At 36.5% G+C, this 18,465-nt stretch overlaps 2 protein-coding genes across 2 annotated transcripts; both read right to left on the reverse strand.

Annotated features, from left to right (window-relative positions):
- Positions 1-3,613: 3,613 nt before the first annotated feature.
- LOC123564096 (transmembrane protein 26-like) lies at positions 3,614-5,804 on the reverse strand. The gene is made up of 3 exons (XM_045357399.2): positions 5,097-5,804; positions 4,799-4,946; positions 3,614-4,159 (listed from the first exon to the last, which is right to left on the reverse strand). The coding sequence occupies exons 1-3, from the start codon at positions 5,717-5,719 to the stop codon at positions 3,614-3,616; spliced, it is 1,317 nt and encodes a 438-aa protein (XP_045213334.2). The 5' UTR covers positions 5,720-5,804.
- An 8,531-nt stretch (positions 5,805-14,335) lies between these two features.
- On the reverse strand, positions 14,336-17,155 carry LOC123562786 (transmembrane protein 26-like). The gene is made up of 3 exons (XM_045355380.2): positions 16,302-17,155; positions 15,736-16,069; positions 14,336-15,420 (listed from the first exon to the last, which is right to left on the reverse strand). Exons 1-3 carry the CDS (start codon positions 16,925-16,927, stop codon positions 14,863-14,865), a joined length of 1,518 nt encoding a protein of 505 aa, XP_045211315.1. The 5' UTR covers positions 16,928-17,155; the 3' UTR covers positions 14,336-14,862.
- Between the last annotated feature and the right edge of the window lie 1,310 nt (positions 17,156-18,465).

An 18,465-nucleotide genomic window follows, 5' to 3' on the forward strand; every position in this document is an offset into this window, starting at 1 on the left:
ATGTAAGCAAAACATTATATAAAAAATCACATACCAGTAAGATTTAATGGTCAAAATGAATTGAAACGTACAAAAAAAAAAAAAAAAAGAAAGTACTAAATAAATATGACGAGAATGCCACTTAGTTAAGTTGCCTAGACATGTAGATAAAAATTAGAAAACTCTAGAGAACTGTCCATGCCTGAAAACTCATCAGCAACAAGATTAAGAAGTAGAACTGCATTGATATGGTTGCCTATATTGGCATGAAATGAAGTGCTTAAATACAATATTTTATTATATACCTATATAAATTCTGTAAAAAAAAATAAATCGGCTTGTATTTCACAAGTAAATAAACAGGCAGAAAATAATTCCGTATTGTACCTTTTGTATTGTATGTTACCGGACTACTTTCACTAATATGCATGACCTGACACAGTTCTATAAAATAGCGCACATTAAAACTTCATTAAGTTACATTATAACTTCGAAAAACATTGAAGATTTCGTTCAATAACAAAACAACAAACAAAAAGTGGAGGGTCATTATAACAGTAGATAGATCTGGAATTTCGTATTCGACTCTCGTGGATTTTGCAAGGTCAGATCACTCTCGGCGCTTTCGCGCCTCGTGAATCTGACAAAATCCACTCGAGTCGAGTACAGCATCTCAGATTGAGCTGCTACTATAATAACTCTATTGTATCAATTATCATTGAGAATGTCGTTCATGCACAATGTATGTCATGGCATTTCTGTCCAGTACGTTAACCTGTCTTGACCTTACCGACAACAGTTGAAGTCTCTTTTTAATGTATCAGTCTTTTTTCAATTATTACGATGCAATAATTATGAGGAGCCTGGAGCAGTCTCTTTCCAGTAGTTACGAGAGCCAGTCTCTTACCAGTAATAAGGCGGACCAGTCTTTTGTCAGTAATTACGAAGGGCAGTCTCTTGTTAATAATTAAGAAGAGAATCTCGTCAGTAACTACGAGGAGCTGTCTCTTGTCAATAAGAATGAGAAGAAGTCTCTTGTCAGTTATAACAAAATTCTACCTCTGTCAATAATCACGAGGAGTAGTCTCTTGTCAATAACCATTAGGAACAGTCTCTTGTCAGTAATGACGAGGAGCAGTCTCTTGTCAGCAATGATGAAGTCTCTTGTCAATAATGATGAGAAGCAGTCTCTTGTCAATAATGATGAGGAGCAGTCACTTGTCAGTAATGATGAGGAGAAGTTTCGTGTCAATAATTAAAAGGAACATTCTCCTGTCTGTAATTACGTGGAACAGTCTCTTGTCAGTAATGATGAGGAGAAGTTTCGTGTCAATGATTAAAAGGAACATTCTCCTGTCTGTAATTACGTGGAACAGTCTCTTGTCAAAAATTACGAGGAGCAGTCTCTTGGCCATAATTACGATGTGCAGTCCCTTGTTAATAACTATGAGGAGCAGTCCCCTGTCAATAATTACGTGATGCAGTCCCTTGCCAATAATTACCAGATGCAGTCCCTTGTCAGTAACTACGAGGTGCAGTCCCTTGTCAGTAACCACGAGGAGCAGTCCCTTGTCAATAATTACGAGGTGCAGTCCCTTGTCAGTAATTACCAGATGCAGTCCCTTGTCAATAATTACGAGGTGCAGTCCCTTGTCAATAATTACGAGGTGCAGTCCCTTGTCAATAATTACGAGGTGCAGTCCCTTGTCAGTAACTACGAGGGGCAGTCTCTTATTAGTAATTACGAGGGGCAGTCCCTTGTCAATAATTACGAGGTGCAGTCTCTTGACAGTAATTACGAGGTCGGTTTCTTATTGGTAATAACGAGGGGCAGTCCCTTGTCAGTAATTACGTGGTGCAGTCCCTTCTCAATAATTACGAGGTGCAGCCCCTTGTCAATAATGATGAGGTGCAGTCCCTTGTCAGTAACTACGAGGAGCAGTCTCTTATTAGTAATTGCGAGGGGCAGTCTCTTGTCAGCACAGATTGAATGATCAAATGCTATATTGATGTAATATGGAAGGATAAGGCGCTTTATGAGTGCAAGGGTTCAGTTGATAAAATGTCAGGTTACTTCTATGTAGATGGTCTTAATACAGGACATTTCATAAGCATCTGGCACTGCGCGTTCCTTTGTTCTCTATAAACTAACAGGAAGCCAAAACGTCAGTAATTACGAGGTGCAGTCCCTTGTCAATAATTACGAGGTTCAGTCCCTTGTCAATAATTACGAGGTGCAGTCCCTTGTCATTAACTACGAGGAGCAGTCTCTTATTAGTAGTTACATGGCAGCAGTTCCTTGTCAATAATTACGAGGTACAGTCCCTTGTCAGTTATTATGAGGTGCAGCCCCTTGCCAAAAATTACGAGGTGCAGTCCCTTGTCAATAATTTCGAGGTGCAGTCCCTTGTCAGTAACTACGAGGGGCAGTCTCTTATTAGTAATTACGAGGGGCAGTCCCTTGTCAATAATTACGAGGTGCAGTCTCTTGACAGTAATTACGAGGTACAGTTTCTTATTGGCAATAACGAGGGGCAGTCCCTTGTCAGTAATTACGTGGTGCAGTCCCTTCTCAATAATTACGAGGTGCAGCCCCTTGTCAATAATGACGAGGTGCAGTCCCTTGTCAGTAACTACGAGGAGCAGTCTCTTATTAGTAATTACGAGGGGCAGTCTCTTGTCAGCACAGATTGAATGATCAAATGCTATATTGATGTAATATGGAAGGATAAGGCGCTTTATAAGTGCAAGGGTACAGTTGAAAAAATGTCAGGTTACTTCTATGTAGATGGTCTTAATACAGGACATTTCATAAGCATCTGGCACTGCGCGTTCCTTTGTCAATAATGATGAGGAGCAGTCACTTGTCAGTAATGATGAGGAGAAGTTTCGTGTCAATAATTAAAAGGAACATTCTCCTGTCTGTAATTACGTGGAACAGTCTCTTGTCAGTAATGATGAGGAGAAGTTTCGTGTCAATGATTACGAGGTACAGTCCCTTGTCAGTTATTATGAGGTGCAGCCCCTTGCCAAAAATTACGAGGTGCAGTCCCTTGTCAATAATTTCGAGGTGCAGTCCCTTGTCAGTAACTACGAGGGGCAGTCTCTTATTAGTAATTACGAGGGGCAGTCCCTTGTCAATAATTACGAGGTGCAGTCTCTTGACAGTAATTACGAGGTACAGTTTCTTATTGGCAATAACGAGGGGCAGTCCCTTGTCAGTAATTACGTGGTGCAGTCCCTTCTCAATAATTACGAGGTGCAGCCCCTTGTCAATAATGACGAGGTGCAGTCCCTTGTCAGTAACTACGAGGAGCAGTCTCTTATTAGTAATTACGAGGGGCAGTCTCTTGTCAGCACAGATTGAATGATCAAATGCTATATTGATGTAATATGGAAGGATAAGGCGCTTTATAAGTGCAAGGGTACAGTTGAAAAAATGTCAGGTTACTTCTATGTAGATGGTCTTAATACAGGACATTTCATAAGCATCTGGCACTGCGCGTTCCTTTGTTCTCTATAAACTAACAGGAAGCCAACACGTCTGAGGTCAGATGCAGAAATTTGGTACACTAGTGTTGCAACTGAACCTTTTTTTTTTTATATTTTCAGGCATATCAAATGTTATCAAACTCTAAGCAGGTTTGCCCTTGCAGTCCTGACAGCAGCACAGTATTGTTAGTCTGTAGAACAAGAACAGAAGTGTTACAATGTTCTTCAGCAAGAAGAATATCAGACTGTATGTAATCAGCTCCACCTCTATGATGATGTAGAGCCTCAACACAAGGAAAGGTAAATCTTGTAGAAATATGCTCATACATATTGCAAGTACTTCTACAATATTACCCCCACAATATCGAGCCAGGAACTCAACATTGTGAACCTTCCGATAGCGATTCCTCCGCATAAAAATGAAAATAAATTGAATGAGACTCGCTGACCACACGGCCATTATAGTGTATGTAAGTTTCAAGTCTCTTCGAACTTGGTCTTCGTCCAAGACGGCGAGCAACTCCATGATGTCCGAGGCAATGGCGAGGAACTCGAGAAGGAGATCAGCCAAGTGGTCCCGCGAGACTTTACCACGTGGTAGGAGCCATCGACTGAACAGTATCATTATCACCAGTGTTTCCGCAAGGATAATCACCCATACATCAATATCCGGTTTACACAGGTCCTGCTGAGAAAAAAAAATTGTATTTTTTATCCAATAGATAATGCTTGATGTATAAAATTATATTATAAACATAGGAGACTCAAAATTTGTTTTATGCCCCCAATTGTATGTGGGGTTAGTTTTGCTATTTAGAATATAGAGAAAAATCTTGTGTGTCCAACTCCTCCCACACTATTAGCCTGATTTGCTTCAAACTTTCACATACGAATAAACTTAATTCGCAGACGACTATAAAGGAAAGAACATTTGCTGTGACTGTTTTTACCGCAGTTATTGCCCTTTGATAGTTTTTCTATATGGAATACAGAGAATCGTGTGTGTCATGCTTTTCTCTCTCTAGAATTATGGCCTTTTCTTAATTAATTTCACAAAATAAGCCATAGTGAAGAAATTAGTGTATTCAACTTTCTGAAGGAATGGCAACCTTATCAGAGTACGATTTGTTCCAAACTTTAAGTCAAACTTCCTTCATGTGAAGATGGTCTGTACTAAAAATTTTGCTATTTAGAGGATGGCACAGTATGTGGCGGCATCCGTGTCCAATGGACACAATTCTAGTTATGTAATTTATATTCATTCATCACTTCCGTGTAAAAGAGACAGGTGAAACGTATGATGTAATACTGAGAAATAAATATTTACCTGTGCAGGGGTAAGTTTCGCATTATCCGAACACGATGTTGATGAGGTCTCTTTGTCTGCATTGGTAAAATTATGATACTGATTTAACTGAAGAAGCCAAACTGCAGGTATTGTTGAAGCAATGTATATAAGGAGGCATGGTGACCACCTGTAAATAAAAGAATATACTAGTAAGTTATGAGAACTAGATATACCATCATTTTGCTTCTTTCATTTTTGAAAAAAATGTGAAAATTTAACAATTTAATTTTGTTGAATATTTCTAAATTGAAATGGAAAACAGTTTATATGCACTTACCATGAATACTCCTTGCCGGCATTTCTTATTATTACGATGACACACTCAAATATAAGAAAGAAATTTGCGACCGTAAAGAGCCAATACATAGTGTCCTTGTAGTCAACTGTCACGCGCCACACTATCAGGACATTGTGACCAATCAGCATCATTCTTACAAGGCACGCTAGGAAAATGGAGCAATGATTACCATATATCAGACTCGTATCAAATTCTTTTATCTTTTTATCATTGTCCATGTTACGTCTGTCTGTGGTTGTCGTAATTTCTCCCCCATCACGAAACGACTGGTTTTGTTTCAATGAAGACGTACTGTAAACGTCTGTGTATACACTCGGCACTGGCACCGATTTCACAGATGATAGCTTTGGAGTGTCGTCAACATTGATCCAAGAGTATGCGTCCGTGTCGTTAACGTCTCTTACGTCATGTAGCTCCCAATCATCTCTGACGTCGTGAAGCTCTCCATCACTTACTACTCTCTCGTCTGGTAAGTTATAGACAGAGTTAGACGACCGGCGGAAAACCTTGTCAGTCCATGGTATCACGTAAGTTGATGACTGGCTGTTGTTATCGTCTTCGGACAAAGTGTATCCGTCCCCTTCATAACGTACATTCCACATTTTCACAATAAATTCTCGTATGATGTCTTGCTTTAAAAGTGTTTCTCGCTCTAGAGCGAAAGATTAAACAAAATTAGATATTCAATGCTCAACATGAATGTACCTTCGGGTTCTTTTATGTTAGACTTTTATGCTAATTAGAAACCTATGTAACGATCGCAATTGAATACGTATGTTCGGTTTCTATCAAATTAATCGTTGCATTCAATATCGCATTCAAATAGAATTTATCGAATATTGATCATTTAAGCGTAGGCATCTTTCAGATGTTGAACATTTCTACTTGCTTCGGTAAAATTATGATTTAAGTGTCATGCCTAATATCAGCGAAGTGCATTAATATTTAGTCTCTGAAGAGAGCAAGCTGGATGAATTACTTCAAACAAATTAAGTAGGTGCCTTTTCCTCATTGGTGGTAACCATGTCATAATATTCAAGTCCTGCCATTTTAACATATATATATATATAATTTTCATTATGTGGCGATGTGGAAATCTGCATTCCAATCATTACTTCATAATGATGATACCATCATCCTCTCAGCTGACAAAGGATCTGGTATTATTATAATTGACAAGGCGGAATACATAAACAAACTTTATACAGAAATGAAACCCAATGCATTTTACACGGAAACCGAAAAAGATCTCACTCAGAACCCTCTTAAAATAGTTAAGCAGCTAGTAAACAAAATGTATAGGGCAGGAGCTATATCAAAAGAAAGGCAGGCATACCTTATTCCAAGATATCCAAGGGCAGGAAAATTGAATGGCAACCCAAAACTACATAAACCATTAAGAACCATCGTCAGTGGAATAAACACACTAACTGAAAAATTAGCAGAGGTAGCTGAATATGAACTGAATGAATATGTCATGTAGTCACCAAGTTACTTACGGGACACAACATATTTTATAGACAATATTACACAGATTAAACAGCCCATTCCAAGTGACACCATACTTTTTTGTTTTGATGTTTGCAAACTATCCATCAGTACCAAGAGTTGAGGACCAGCAGGCATGTGGAGAGCGGTTTACAAATAGATCTAAACCAATAATCCCAACTAGATATGCCCTACGAATGATAGAAACTGTACTGGACAACAACAATTTTAAATTAAACGAAAAACACTATGTATAAACTGACGGAGTAGCAATAGGTTCGCGACTAGAAAAATGGATGGACAACTGATGAATTTCGAGGTCATGGTTCTACAAAAGATTTACTGATGATGGATTTGGGCTATGGACTGGTGGCATTGAAAAGCTGAAGCAATTTAGTGAATTTGCAAATAATATTCACCAGAACATAAGAGCTGAACTGAGATGGAGTTATCAGAAATTGGAATTTTTAGACACGCTGGTTAGATTAGAGAATGGTAACATCTATACTGAACTGTACAAAAAACCTTAAGACAAACAACTCTTTATACAGAAAGCTTCGTGTCATCCGGCGCTCACCAAGAAGGCATTAGCCTATGGCCTAGGTATAAGAATTAAAAGAATTTGTGAAAACAAACCTGACGATATTTAACACAGAGGAGAACTGAAACAACCGATACAGTTGTAAAGAACTTGAACAACAGCTGCAACGGGTCGATAAATTAGACAGGCAGGAATTATTACAAACAAAAAAGAAGACTTAACCAGAAGAAAAGAGAGTTTTAGCTATTGGTACTGGCCTATTCCAAAATGTTACCAGATATACAAACATCCTGCGGAAACATCAAAAAGTACTCTATAATTCAGAACGTATGAGAACTGTCTCCAAGAACCACCGTTGTTAGCCTTCAGAAGAGATAAAAACATTGGTGATGTATTGGTACATGTCAAAACTAACAGAGCTTTTAGATCTTCTCCTGATATGTGTTCCTGCCACATTTGCCTACTGATATTTAAAGGGAAGGTAGCTGACACCACAACAAGACACACATACCAAACAGTAACACATACCACTTGTAGTCATACCAATCTGGTGTATGGATTACTATGCAAACCATGCAATAAAACAGTATATGTTGGGGAAACTGAGAGGAGTTTGAAAGAAAGAACATTTAAGTGATATCAGACAGCAGGTTGACAAGCCTATCAATCGTCATTTTGTAGGTCATACTGAAGGGGACTTGCAGGTGGTAGTACTGCAAAAGTTATACCATGAAGGCCGCCTTTACAGACAGATAGTAGAGGAGAAATGGATAAAGAGGCTTGCAACAAAATTTCCACATGACTGCAATGTTAAATATAGCACATAAATGTGACAGACACATGTGAAATAATACGGGAAGTGACGTTACGTCGTTTGACATCGTGTTTACAGGAAATGACGTCACGTCATTGAGACAAAGCAAGTATTATATAATGGATGTTACATAGCTGTATCGATGACCTTTATGTTTTGATAAAGACCAGGTAGCCGAAAATTCAACAAAGAGTGATTTTTAACATGAATTATTAACAACAAAATAATTTGTCGTATTTTCGTGTTGCTGGGTGGCGCCCCGTCAGCTCGACATTATGACAACACGACAGAACGCTACATTGTCACGTCCTCATGTTTTTGCATGACACCCACCAGCAGAAGGATACGACAAAATAAGGTGCCAACATGGTAAAAACCTACTTTTATATTGTCCGTGAGGTGCCTTGTCCTCGTGCTGTCGTGTTATGGGGAGGGGGACGCCAACACGACAAAAATGGTTTATCGTGCTTTCGTGTTGCTGTTTTGGCAGGGTGCCAACATAACAATATGACATGGCGGAAACGACCCACCATAGCCTCACAGTTCCCAATATATAGACATGTACATTTTCACTGTTACTATCATACACATTTACACTGAGTAGAAAAAGAAATCAGATTGTGATATATCTTGCCGCAGAAATGTAAAAGATGTGTTTTTATTCGCCCTAAACAGATTAATTACCTTATTCAAAACAATATGTGCAAATAGCGGGAAGCACTTTGAAAACAAACAATGCTTCTCATAAGACTAAAATGTGCATGTAAGATTTTACTGCCTACATATGCGAATAAAACTGCTGACTGTTGTGTCAGCTTTAGCACTGCAGATAAAGGTAACACAAACACGTCTTAGGAGAACAAATATGTTCGAGTTATCCTTTATTAATAACATGGATAGGATTAAGTTCACACAGTAATGAGTCAAGAGGGTTAAGGGTAAGTCTCTACTCCATTATCATAAAAGACCAGAGGAAAAATCTACATCGTAAGTACATGCATTGTCTTATCCGTAAAACACAATTTTAGTCTTAGATTTTATACATTTTCACTAATGCCTTTTTTTATTATAAGAACTGTGTCATTAGTATCGTCGATGAGTATTATGAAAAATATTTCCATAAATATTGAAGGAGTATTGGTAAGTTCAGTTGGTGTATACCTATAGCCAGTCTGCTAGTGGTTGAGCTATCTGCTTCCATAATACAATTTTATACATGTCTATTCTTATTTTGGCATGAAGACTAATCTTTTTTTTTTTTTTTTTTTTTTTTTGAGGCCCAGATGGTAACCCCGTTTATTATCCCCGTAAAATTGGTATAATAGGGGTCGGAGAGCCATCCACCTATTAACCTTACAATAATATATGGTTACAATATGAAATTATGAAATATGAAATAATATAGTACAACAATATATATTTTAAACCTTACAGTATGTATGAATACTATATGAAATTATAACGTACAGCAATGTATATTTTTTAAACTCCAGCAAATACATGTACATACACAGTAAATGCACAAATATATGATATATATATATATATATATATATATATATATATATATATATATATATATATATATACATGATATTTACTAGATATCAAAACAAAACCATACATTTTGGAATTTCTCAGATAAAATGGATTTTTTTTGTTTGGAAGTGGCCCTCAAATGGACCTCAAAAAAGTTTTCCGAAAAAAAAAAATGAAAAGAATTTTAAGCTGCTGACCCCCCCCCCCCCCCCCCAAAAAAAAAAAAAAGGGGGTGGGGGTTAAGATAAAAAAATAAAATGGTACCTTTCCCTGCTATCGCCAATTATAAACCCTTTATTTTACATTAAATGTGGGTAATTTAAAAAGTAGCAAATGTAAATATTTTTTATACAAATCTGTAATTCTACGTATTAAGGTTTGGTCATATATTCAGTTTTTGAACCAGTTTTGACCAGTTTTTATCAAACTTTTGATACTCTTTATTAAGTTTAGCTATATATTTCAGTGTTATGAATTTTTGTTTTAAATATTGAATAAACAATGGAATATTTAGACACTGAACACAATTTTCTTTAAACTTCGACTTATAAATGTAGTATTTAAGTAGCAATGATATAAAATTTCCTTTATGGTTATCTTTAGCATATGAGAAAAGAAATTGCTTTTCTTGTATATCTAAGACTATTTCATATTCATTTTTATCCAGTTTTTCACCTCTGTTAAATAATTTTTAACATATGGGCATAGATTGAATAAATGTTCAATCGTTTCTCTCTGATTTTTACAGTAGGAACATATATTACTGTCGCTTTTTTTAATGACATATAAAAACGTGTTTGTAACAAGTATGTTTTGATTTATTTTAAACTGAAAATCTTTTAGCTTTACTTCTTTTATTGTCTGTAGATTTTTACAGTATTCCTTAAACTCTGACTCGGTAATTCCCATTGTTTGTATCCATTTATTTGGTACCATTATACTTTTCGTATCAACAAATATATCATAAAAAATACGGCTCCCTTTCTTTTCTTCAATCAATTTTTTTAGATAAGGATTTAAATACATATTATTTTTATACTGAATTATATCATTTGCGTTTTGCCTTATTTTGTTTTTCCAATCTATGGGTATATTTGAAATAATGCGATGTAAATCTAAAAAGGTTCCATTTATTGTGTAATTGTTTTACAGACTTTCTAAATTCAAAAACTTTCCCTCATTATCAAGTAAATCTATTACATATACGATATTATTACGATACCAGACTAATCTTTAGTAAGGTGCCATGTGTTTTTCATTTCTTAGAAGCAGGCCTAATACAGTTACGTTGAGATAGTTCTGAATGAAGAGAAATAACTTTTTGTTCAAAGTCGTCAGACGTTATGTCGGCATCGACATCAATTCTGCCTACTTGTGTAATAATTTCCTAATATGGAGACACGCTCGTTTTTGAAAAGTGTCATTAAGATCATCATTTTTAGCTTCATGGAAGCCTTTAACTCGGTCAATTTATATTTACGCTCCCCTGCCGATGCAGTTCATTTATGTCACAATAAAGACACAAGATAAACGTGGATTGAAAATGTCTGACATCTAACCAATGTCAGACGTTTTATTAGAAAGTAATATTACTTAGTTATCAAAACGTAGTACAAAATTAGTTATATGGCTATAAAATTGTGACATAAAGTAGGACAAAGCAAAGTCCATTGACTAGATATAACAGATCAAGGAAAAGAAAGCATCACTATAATAAGACATTGTGACTAGAAAACTTGTTTAGCGACATTTTCAAACAAAACATAATAGCAGAGCAAGGTGGGTGGTGGGGTGGTATGTGGAAAAACAAAATAAAATAAGAAAAACTTCTCTGTATTTTTTCCGATGTTTTCCGCTCAAAACGAGGCTAAAGATAATGAAAAGGGGAAAAGGTCCGAAAAGGATAAGTAACAACAATAACGTGATAAGACCCCTATGCACTGCTATTATGGACACATGTAAAAATTAATAGCTAAAAGGCAAATATAAACAACTTTATATCATTTCAATCTATAATGTATGGTTTTTTGTAGGCGTGTAGTATCGATACCTTTAAGAAGACATGGTCCTGTTTTGGGAATAAATTTAATTTCTTTTTGCTGTGTTAGAATAATGAGAAACAAAAGTAATCGTATAAATGCATTTGGTTGTGTTGTTCACTACGTGAGCACCACGATTTTAGATATTAAAATCATGTCCAAGAACAATAGAATAGTAACATTAGAAATAGTACCGTACCCGTTAAGTCATCACTTATGAAAACATCACATCAAATCTCTGTGTCGTGTTTTTATGTAACAATACATATTTATTTTGTGTGTTAACTTTTGCAGAAGCCCTTAGGAAATGCTGGCGACATCTGACCGACCAACAACACAGCGGGCTTCTGCAGACGTTAATATACAAACATTCATTATCCATAAAGGTGGAAAAAGGGTTTCCCTGTAATCGAGCTCCGTATGTCCAACTAACAACGGAATAAATTGTCGTAATTTAAACATGACACGCAGAAAGCAGAAAAATCGCTTCGAAAAAACAAGCAATGAGCCACATTTATGGGGAAACTGCTTAAACTTTACTGCTGGTGTATAAATAGTATCAATGAAGATGAATGCTATATTTACTCAAAAGCATTCTCAACCATTTGAAACTTTGCCTTTTGTGGTGAAGGGTTAGGTTTAGTGTATGTTATCTTGGTTTACGGTATTGGGAGAACAAAAATGTTCAAGTTATCCTTTGTCAATCTTTCAATTTTTCTCACAATCTGGATAGCGAATCCATTGACTTTTAGTTTGAACTTGCGTTTGCCAAAATAAAATGGTATTTAATTTAAGTGGAAAATAAACACGTGTTCAGCTCAGTGTTGCGTAAGAATATGCTGGAAATGATGTATTGGAAAAGTCCAAACCATACGTAATGTATGTAGATTTGTCTGGACAATTTGAAACCTATAAAATGCGGATACAAAAGTCGTGCGTAGGTAGATGTATTCAACAAAACAATTTTTATACCCTTTATATGCGTGTAAATGTGTCTTTTTACTTAAAATAATACACAAAGTAGTTAGTCCGTTGCAATCGCACTTCAGCGCATTTCATATGATTTTCATTCGGTTGCAAAACTTTTTACCATGCGAAAAAAGCAAATCCGTCTCGTATTGTGAATCAAAATGCACCCGTACAAAAATGTGCATATTATATATTTTGTTTGCTCCTACGCAATTATTTTGGGGTCGAAAAATGTGAAAATCAAACATTTTACAACAAAACGTGTTATCATGCTATTATTTTAGATTCCTTTATCCACACTGGCAAAAGCGTTACAGATCGGGTGGTTCCAATGTTGACTGAGTGGTAAAATTTATCCAGAACAAGTGATGAAATGACACTTTGCAGATTTTGTATGTACATTTCTTCGGATCTTAGTCTGGTGACTATTGGGGACTTATTTTTGATAGACTAGGAAGGGATGCCAGGTTACCAAAAAATGATAGCTGGTCTTGAAACTTGGTTTCTTTCTTAATTTTCCCTCCAACGACAGATTGGGTTGAGTAGCTGCCTCGCAGCACACCGACTGGAAAGCATATTTTAACTGCATGTTTTCCGAATAGATATTGGGAAATTGATAGTTTGTGTTGAACGTTTGGCAGTTTAATTAATGACTGAAATTGAGCTGAACGTGTTCAGTTTATAAAGTCGAGTTTCGAGTTTCGGGGGCCTCCGTGGCCGAGTGGTTAAGGTCGCAGACTTCTAATCACTTGTTACTCATCGGTGTGGGTTCGAGCCTCACTCGGTGCGTTGAATTCTTCATGTGAGGAAGCCATCCAGCTGGCTTACGTAAGGTCAGTGGTTCTACTCAGGTGCCTGCTCGTGATGAAATAATGCACAGAGGGGCACCTGGGGTCTTCCTCCACCATTAAAGCTGGAAAGTCGCTATATGACCTATAGTTGTATCTGTGCGGCGTTAAACCCAACAAAATAATATTAGGAAATACTTACTATATTTAATCATAATCTAAAACTTGATAACTTATAATTGTTGTAACTATGGAGACTGGAGATATATAGCAGGAAGAAATATGTTAAACACAATTTTGAAAGTCTTCAAAGGTGTATCTTAAAGGATTGTATAGCGTTGAAAAGTAAATTTTTAATGACAATATATACGGATATGTTAATCATTCTTCTAACATATTCTCATTCCTATTGGGAACAGCGGAGAAAATACTTAATTAAGACAAAACAAATTGTCATATCTATGGAAAGTGTGCATAGACGTAAACAAGACTGAAAGCATATATTGTCCGTGCGAATAAATGGTGAACCAAAAATATTTACATGTATCAAAAACTGTTTCTCAATCATTCGAAACGGACTACATTCACTGACACCTCTCACCTGGCTCATTCGAAACGGACTGCATTCACTGACACCTCTCACCTGGCTCATTCGAAATGGACTACATTCACTGACACCTCTCACCTTGCTCATTCGAAACGGACTACATTCACTGACACCTCTCACCTGGCTCATTCGAAACGGACTGCTTTTATTGACACCTCTCGCCTAGCTCATTCGATCCCCGGACGAGGTCTATGTTTTCCGTGACGATTTGATTAATGGTATTGTGTCTTAAAGCATTCAACCTCTGATATGTATGGAGAAGTTGGCAGTTACTTGCGGAGAACAGGTTAGTACTGGTACAGAATCCAGGAACATTGGTTAGGTACCGCCGTTGCATAACTGAAATATAGTTCTACTGTTAAAAATGACTTTAAACAAAGCCTCCCAGAAAGGCTTACCTTATGTTTGTGGATTTACAATGAAAAGTAAGTGGTTTACATTGAACCTATATTTTCTTAATATGATAATATACATGTGCACAATCAGTCACGTAAGTACGGTTTTTCGTAAAACGTTTCTTCTTTTCAAAATTTCCCAGCCAGCCTTTGTCCATTAGACTCTTTTGGATTACGTTCGCTTTTGCTTCCCAGTGTCATCTTCTATATGTTGTTTGATTTCACTGCGTTTGCTCCCAGCAGTTATTGCCTGCCGGTGAACTGTCAATGATAATTGTGACTGTCGTATTGTAAGAGAATTGTTTTGGGAGACAGCTCTCTGACACAAAGCTCCACCAATGTACACAGTATTTGAGATGTCCCAAGAATACTCCCATTAAAACGTTTACTGGCCGCACAAAAATACCGAAACGCTTGTCTCAGCGTTCCTCACCGAAGCTTAGCTGCTGAACGCGTAAATAGTTTCAGCAGAAATCCGTTTACTTGGTAAAATACTTATTGTAAGATACATTAAGAATAGAATACCGGTTAACAAGATACACTTGAATGTTAGTTTGATAAACTTTTAAGCCGGTTTTCCCTTGCAATGCGGTAGGCGGTAGCAGAGTATTGTTAGTCTGTAGAACAACAACATCAAAGTAACAATGTTCTTCAGCAAGAAGAATATCAGACTGTATGTAATCAGCTTCACCTCTATGATGATGTAGAGCCTTACTACAAGGAAAGGTAAATCTTGTAGAAATATGCTCATACATGTCACAACAACCTCTACAAACTTATCTCCACAGTGCCTATTCAGAAATGCGACATTTGGATTCCGTGCCTTTCGAAATCGCTTAGACTTCTGCATCAGTATGGGAATGAACTGGATGAAACTCCCTGACCACACGGCCAAGATAGCGTAGGTGAGTTTCAAGTTTCCTCGAACCTGATCTTCGTCGAAGACAGCGAGCAACTCCATGATATCCGAGGCTATGGCGAGAAACTCTAAGAGCAGGTCAGCCAGAAAGTCTCGCGAGACTTTACCACGTGGGAGCAGCCAGCGACTGAACACAAGTAGATATACCAGCGATTCCTCAATGATGATTACCCATACATCATTATCAAAAGTGCCAAACACCGGCTGTAAAAATACAAGTCAAAATAGATTTTAGGAAGATGATAAAAACAATTAAAGTGCGGACTACCCGCTTAATACTAATTAGTATTATTTCTTGACAAACGGCACAATAAGGTATCCAGTCGGCTTATCAGTATGGGAAGGCTCTGCAATTTTACCGACGAGTTTCCACATACCTTAAACAAATGACCGGAATATTAACTTGGATATCCCCTATCTCCCACATCCCTCTTACTTCAAAAATTGGTATAAAACAAAGTTAGCTTGGCTTTAGTCACTATGGAAATATAAATGCAGATATTGAATTAACATGGTTACCTCACTAGGAGTAAGTATTGTTGACACAGTTGTACTGATCTCAGTTGTTATATTACTTGGCAATCCACTGGCAGCAGATGTATCATTCCCGGCTAGACCACTGGCAGTAGTTGTATCATTCCCGGCCAGACCATCCGCAATATCCGAAGTCAAATTGCTCGTAACGTTCAGTACCAGGGCTTCTGTCAATGTCGTGGTCGGGATGGTAGTTATTTCAGTTGGAGGTAGAGTGGTCCACTTATCTGCATTAACAAAACGGTCATACTGGTTCAACTGAAGAAGCCATATTGCAGGTATTGTTGATGCAAGGTAAATGAGGAAGCATGGGGTCCACCTGCAAACAGATATAAATATATATATTTGTAAATATTTACTTTGGGACAATAAAGCATTGTAAATTTGCGGCGATATAACAATAGTTCATTGCTTTTTCGCACAAAACAGTTGAAAACACACTCTTTGGCTCACTCTTAATCAACATATGAACGAAAATTCTCCGCACATAACATGGTCTAAAAATGTTTGAATAGAAATAGTGCAGTCTATTGATGTAAGAATCCACTTACCATTCATATTCGATACCTGCTCGTTTTATGATGACAACAATGCCTTCTAAGATGAGGAAGAAGTTAGCAATCACTATAAGCCAGTACATGTTCTCGTTGTAGTCATCCGTCACACGCCATACTGTCAGCACGTTGTGGGCAATTAGCAAGAACCTCACAAAACATGCCATTATAATTGGACCATTGTTTTCATACCGCATGTCGTATTCTTTCTCCTCGTCTTCGCTTATTGCATTTTCTCCATCATCTAACATTTTTATTTTTCCATTCTCGAATGACCTAATATGTCTTATGAAGGCTTTCTGTGACAGCCTTGGGTTAGCACGAGCTATTGGCACGGCTTTCATGGTAGGTAGACCGGATTTGCCATTCAAATTGTGCCATTGGTATGCATCTAAGTTCTCGTCATCCATAATTTCGGTAACGATTGTATATTCCCCATCATTACTGGTTCCAATTTCTCCATAAGCATCGTAGATATTACCGCTCACAGGTCTGCCGCTTACTGGTCGGCTGCTATGTCCGAACGAAGGTAGAGTGTAAGACGCCCAATTATTTTCATCTGCACGAACAGTAAACACACTTTCACCTGTTTTATTGTTATTTTCAGGCAGTTCGGTCATCATTTTTAAACCAAAACGTCTCAATACAGAATGATGAGATAAATTTTGAAATATAAAGTTTATTACTAAAGTTCTCACTTCACCCAAATCACCGGAACAGTAACTTTGTATATGTTGTATCTAACAAATGCAGATGGTCTTACAAATCTGAAATGCAACATTCTGTGCACTGTTGAACGTATTTAAATTTTTCAAACCTAATTTACGAGTTCATGTTCCATCGCAATGAAGCTGAATGTCTTATTATTATCCTATTGAAATAAATTTTATAGGTGTATAATAACATTTCATATTTTATACATTTATAACAAAATGTGTCCTCATTTCGCTAGCGTCAGGTAAGCAATTCATACATATGAATAATTGTCAGATTATATCCTTGATAAACCGGGGAGCAAAAAATCGGCGTAATTACAAGATGATAGGTAACCTTACTAACACATCCTGTTAAAACAAAGGACAATAACGTAAAAAATAAAGTATATTGGCACATGCCAAGTTTCTCTAACGAAACTTTCGTTTTTAGGCTTAATTAATTTAAACAAAAAATAGCTCAGCTGTTTTTGTCAGTGTATGACGCGTTTCTTGTTCATCTCTGCATTGACAAGAGTCATTTTAACTTGTTAGATTTTTTGAATGAAAGCAATTTAACAGCACTTAAATGAAATAAATATGCATTATTTTTTTTTTCAATTTCGGTAATAATACAAACACTGTGTGTATGTTTTTGTGTAACTTTAATTATTTACCTGCGGTGCATTGAAGCTTTTTAAGGTACGGCAACATTGTTTTAAACTAGTGCCGCAGCTGTTAGATAATTGCAAAGTTATTAAGAAACAAAGCCTAGCGAAGTAATTATGTACAGTAATTATTATACATAGGCATTTGCGATATTCAGCTAACAGTCTGGTTCTGCTCTAGTCCAGATGTGAACGTATTTAATATGAAATAAAATGATTAACTCCTTTTAAGTTATTTTATGTACGTTTGTGGATTACATGTTTAGTATTGATATTACTATCACACTCCGTGTCAAATTATGAAACAATTCAATTCAACAATTCAACGAAATAAAATTAGAAACTTGACAATGAGGTTCAAATCTAGTTAAGGCATAAATCAAGTAAAATTAATTTAGAATCTTTTTCTTTTTTAATCAGTCAATACAAATGTTGCAATTAAAACAAATTAGGCTTCGGGTTTGTTTTATATGACAGTAGTTTATCAAGTCTCTTTTTCAATGGAATACATGTAAAAACTTTCATTAATTATCATTGAAACCTTTCTTTGACTTTAAGAAATATAATAAGATTAGCTGAGATTGAAAATTCACACATTTTACATCAGTAAAACATCGCTCGTAATCAATATGTCATATAGCTAAAAGGTATATAATATAATAGTGAGGATTGCTGTAAGGATGTTTCACAGTAACATAACTCTGTAAGCACATGCGCTAAAAGAATTTTAACCAGTAAGAATGGGTTTTTTTTTTACATTTCAACTTTTTACACTGGTAAGTTTCAGGTGGAATTCTCTTT

The sequence above is a fragment of the Mercenaria mercenaria genome, chromosome 2 (assembly GCF_021730395.1).
Source record: "Mercenaria mercenaria strain notata chromosome 2, MADL_Memer_1, whole genome shotgun sequence".
Taxonomy (NCBI): Eukaryota; Metazoa; Mollusca; class Bivalvia; order Venerida; family Veneridae; genus Mercenaria; species Mercenaria mercenaria.

Excerpts from the sequence above, each read along its gene's own strand:
- LOC123564096 (XM_045357399.2), bottom strand. The coding sequence starts at position 5,719 with ATGTGGAATGTACGTTATGAAGGGGACGGATACACTTTGTCCGAAGAC. Across the intron at positions 4,947-5,096 it reads GCCGGCAAGGAGTATTCATG|GTGGTCACCATGCCTCCTTA; the intron begins GTAAGTGCATAT and ends TTTTATTTACAG. Across the intron at positions 4,160-4,798 it reads CGAAACTTACCCCTGCACAG|CAGGACCTGTGTAAACCGGA; the intron begins GTAAATATTTAT and ends TTTTTTTCTCAG.
- LOC123562786 (XM_045355380.2), bottom strand. The coding sequence starts at position 16,927 with ATGATGACCGAACTGCCTGAAAATAACAATAAAACAGGTGAAAGTGTG. Across the intron at positions 16,070-16,301 it reads GCAGGTATCGAATATGAATG|GTGGACCCCATGCTTCCTCA; the intron begins GTAAGTGGATTC and ends ATCTGTTTGCAG. Across the intron at positions 15,421-15,735 it reads CAATACTTACTCCTAGTGAG|CCGGTGTTTGGCACTTTTGA; the intron begins GTAACCATGTTA and ends GTATTTTTACAG.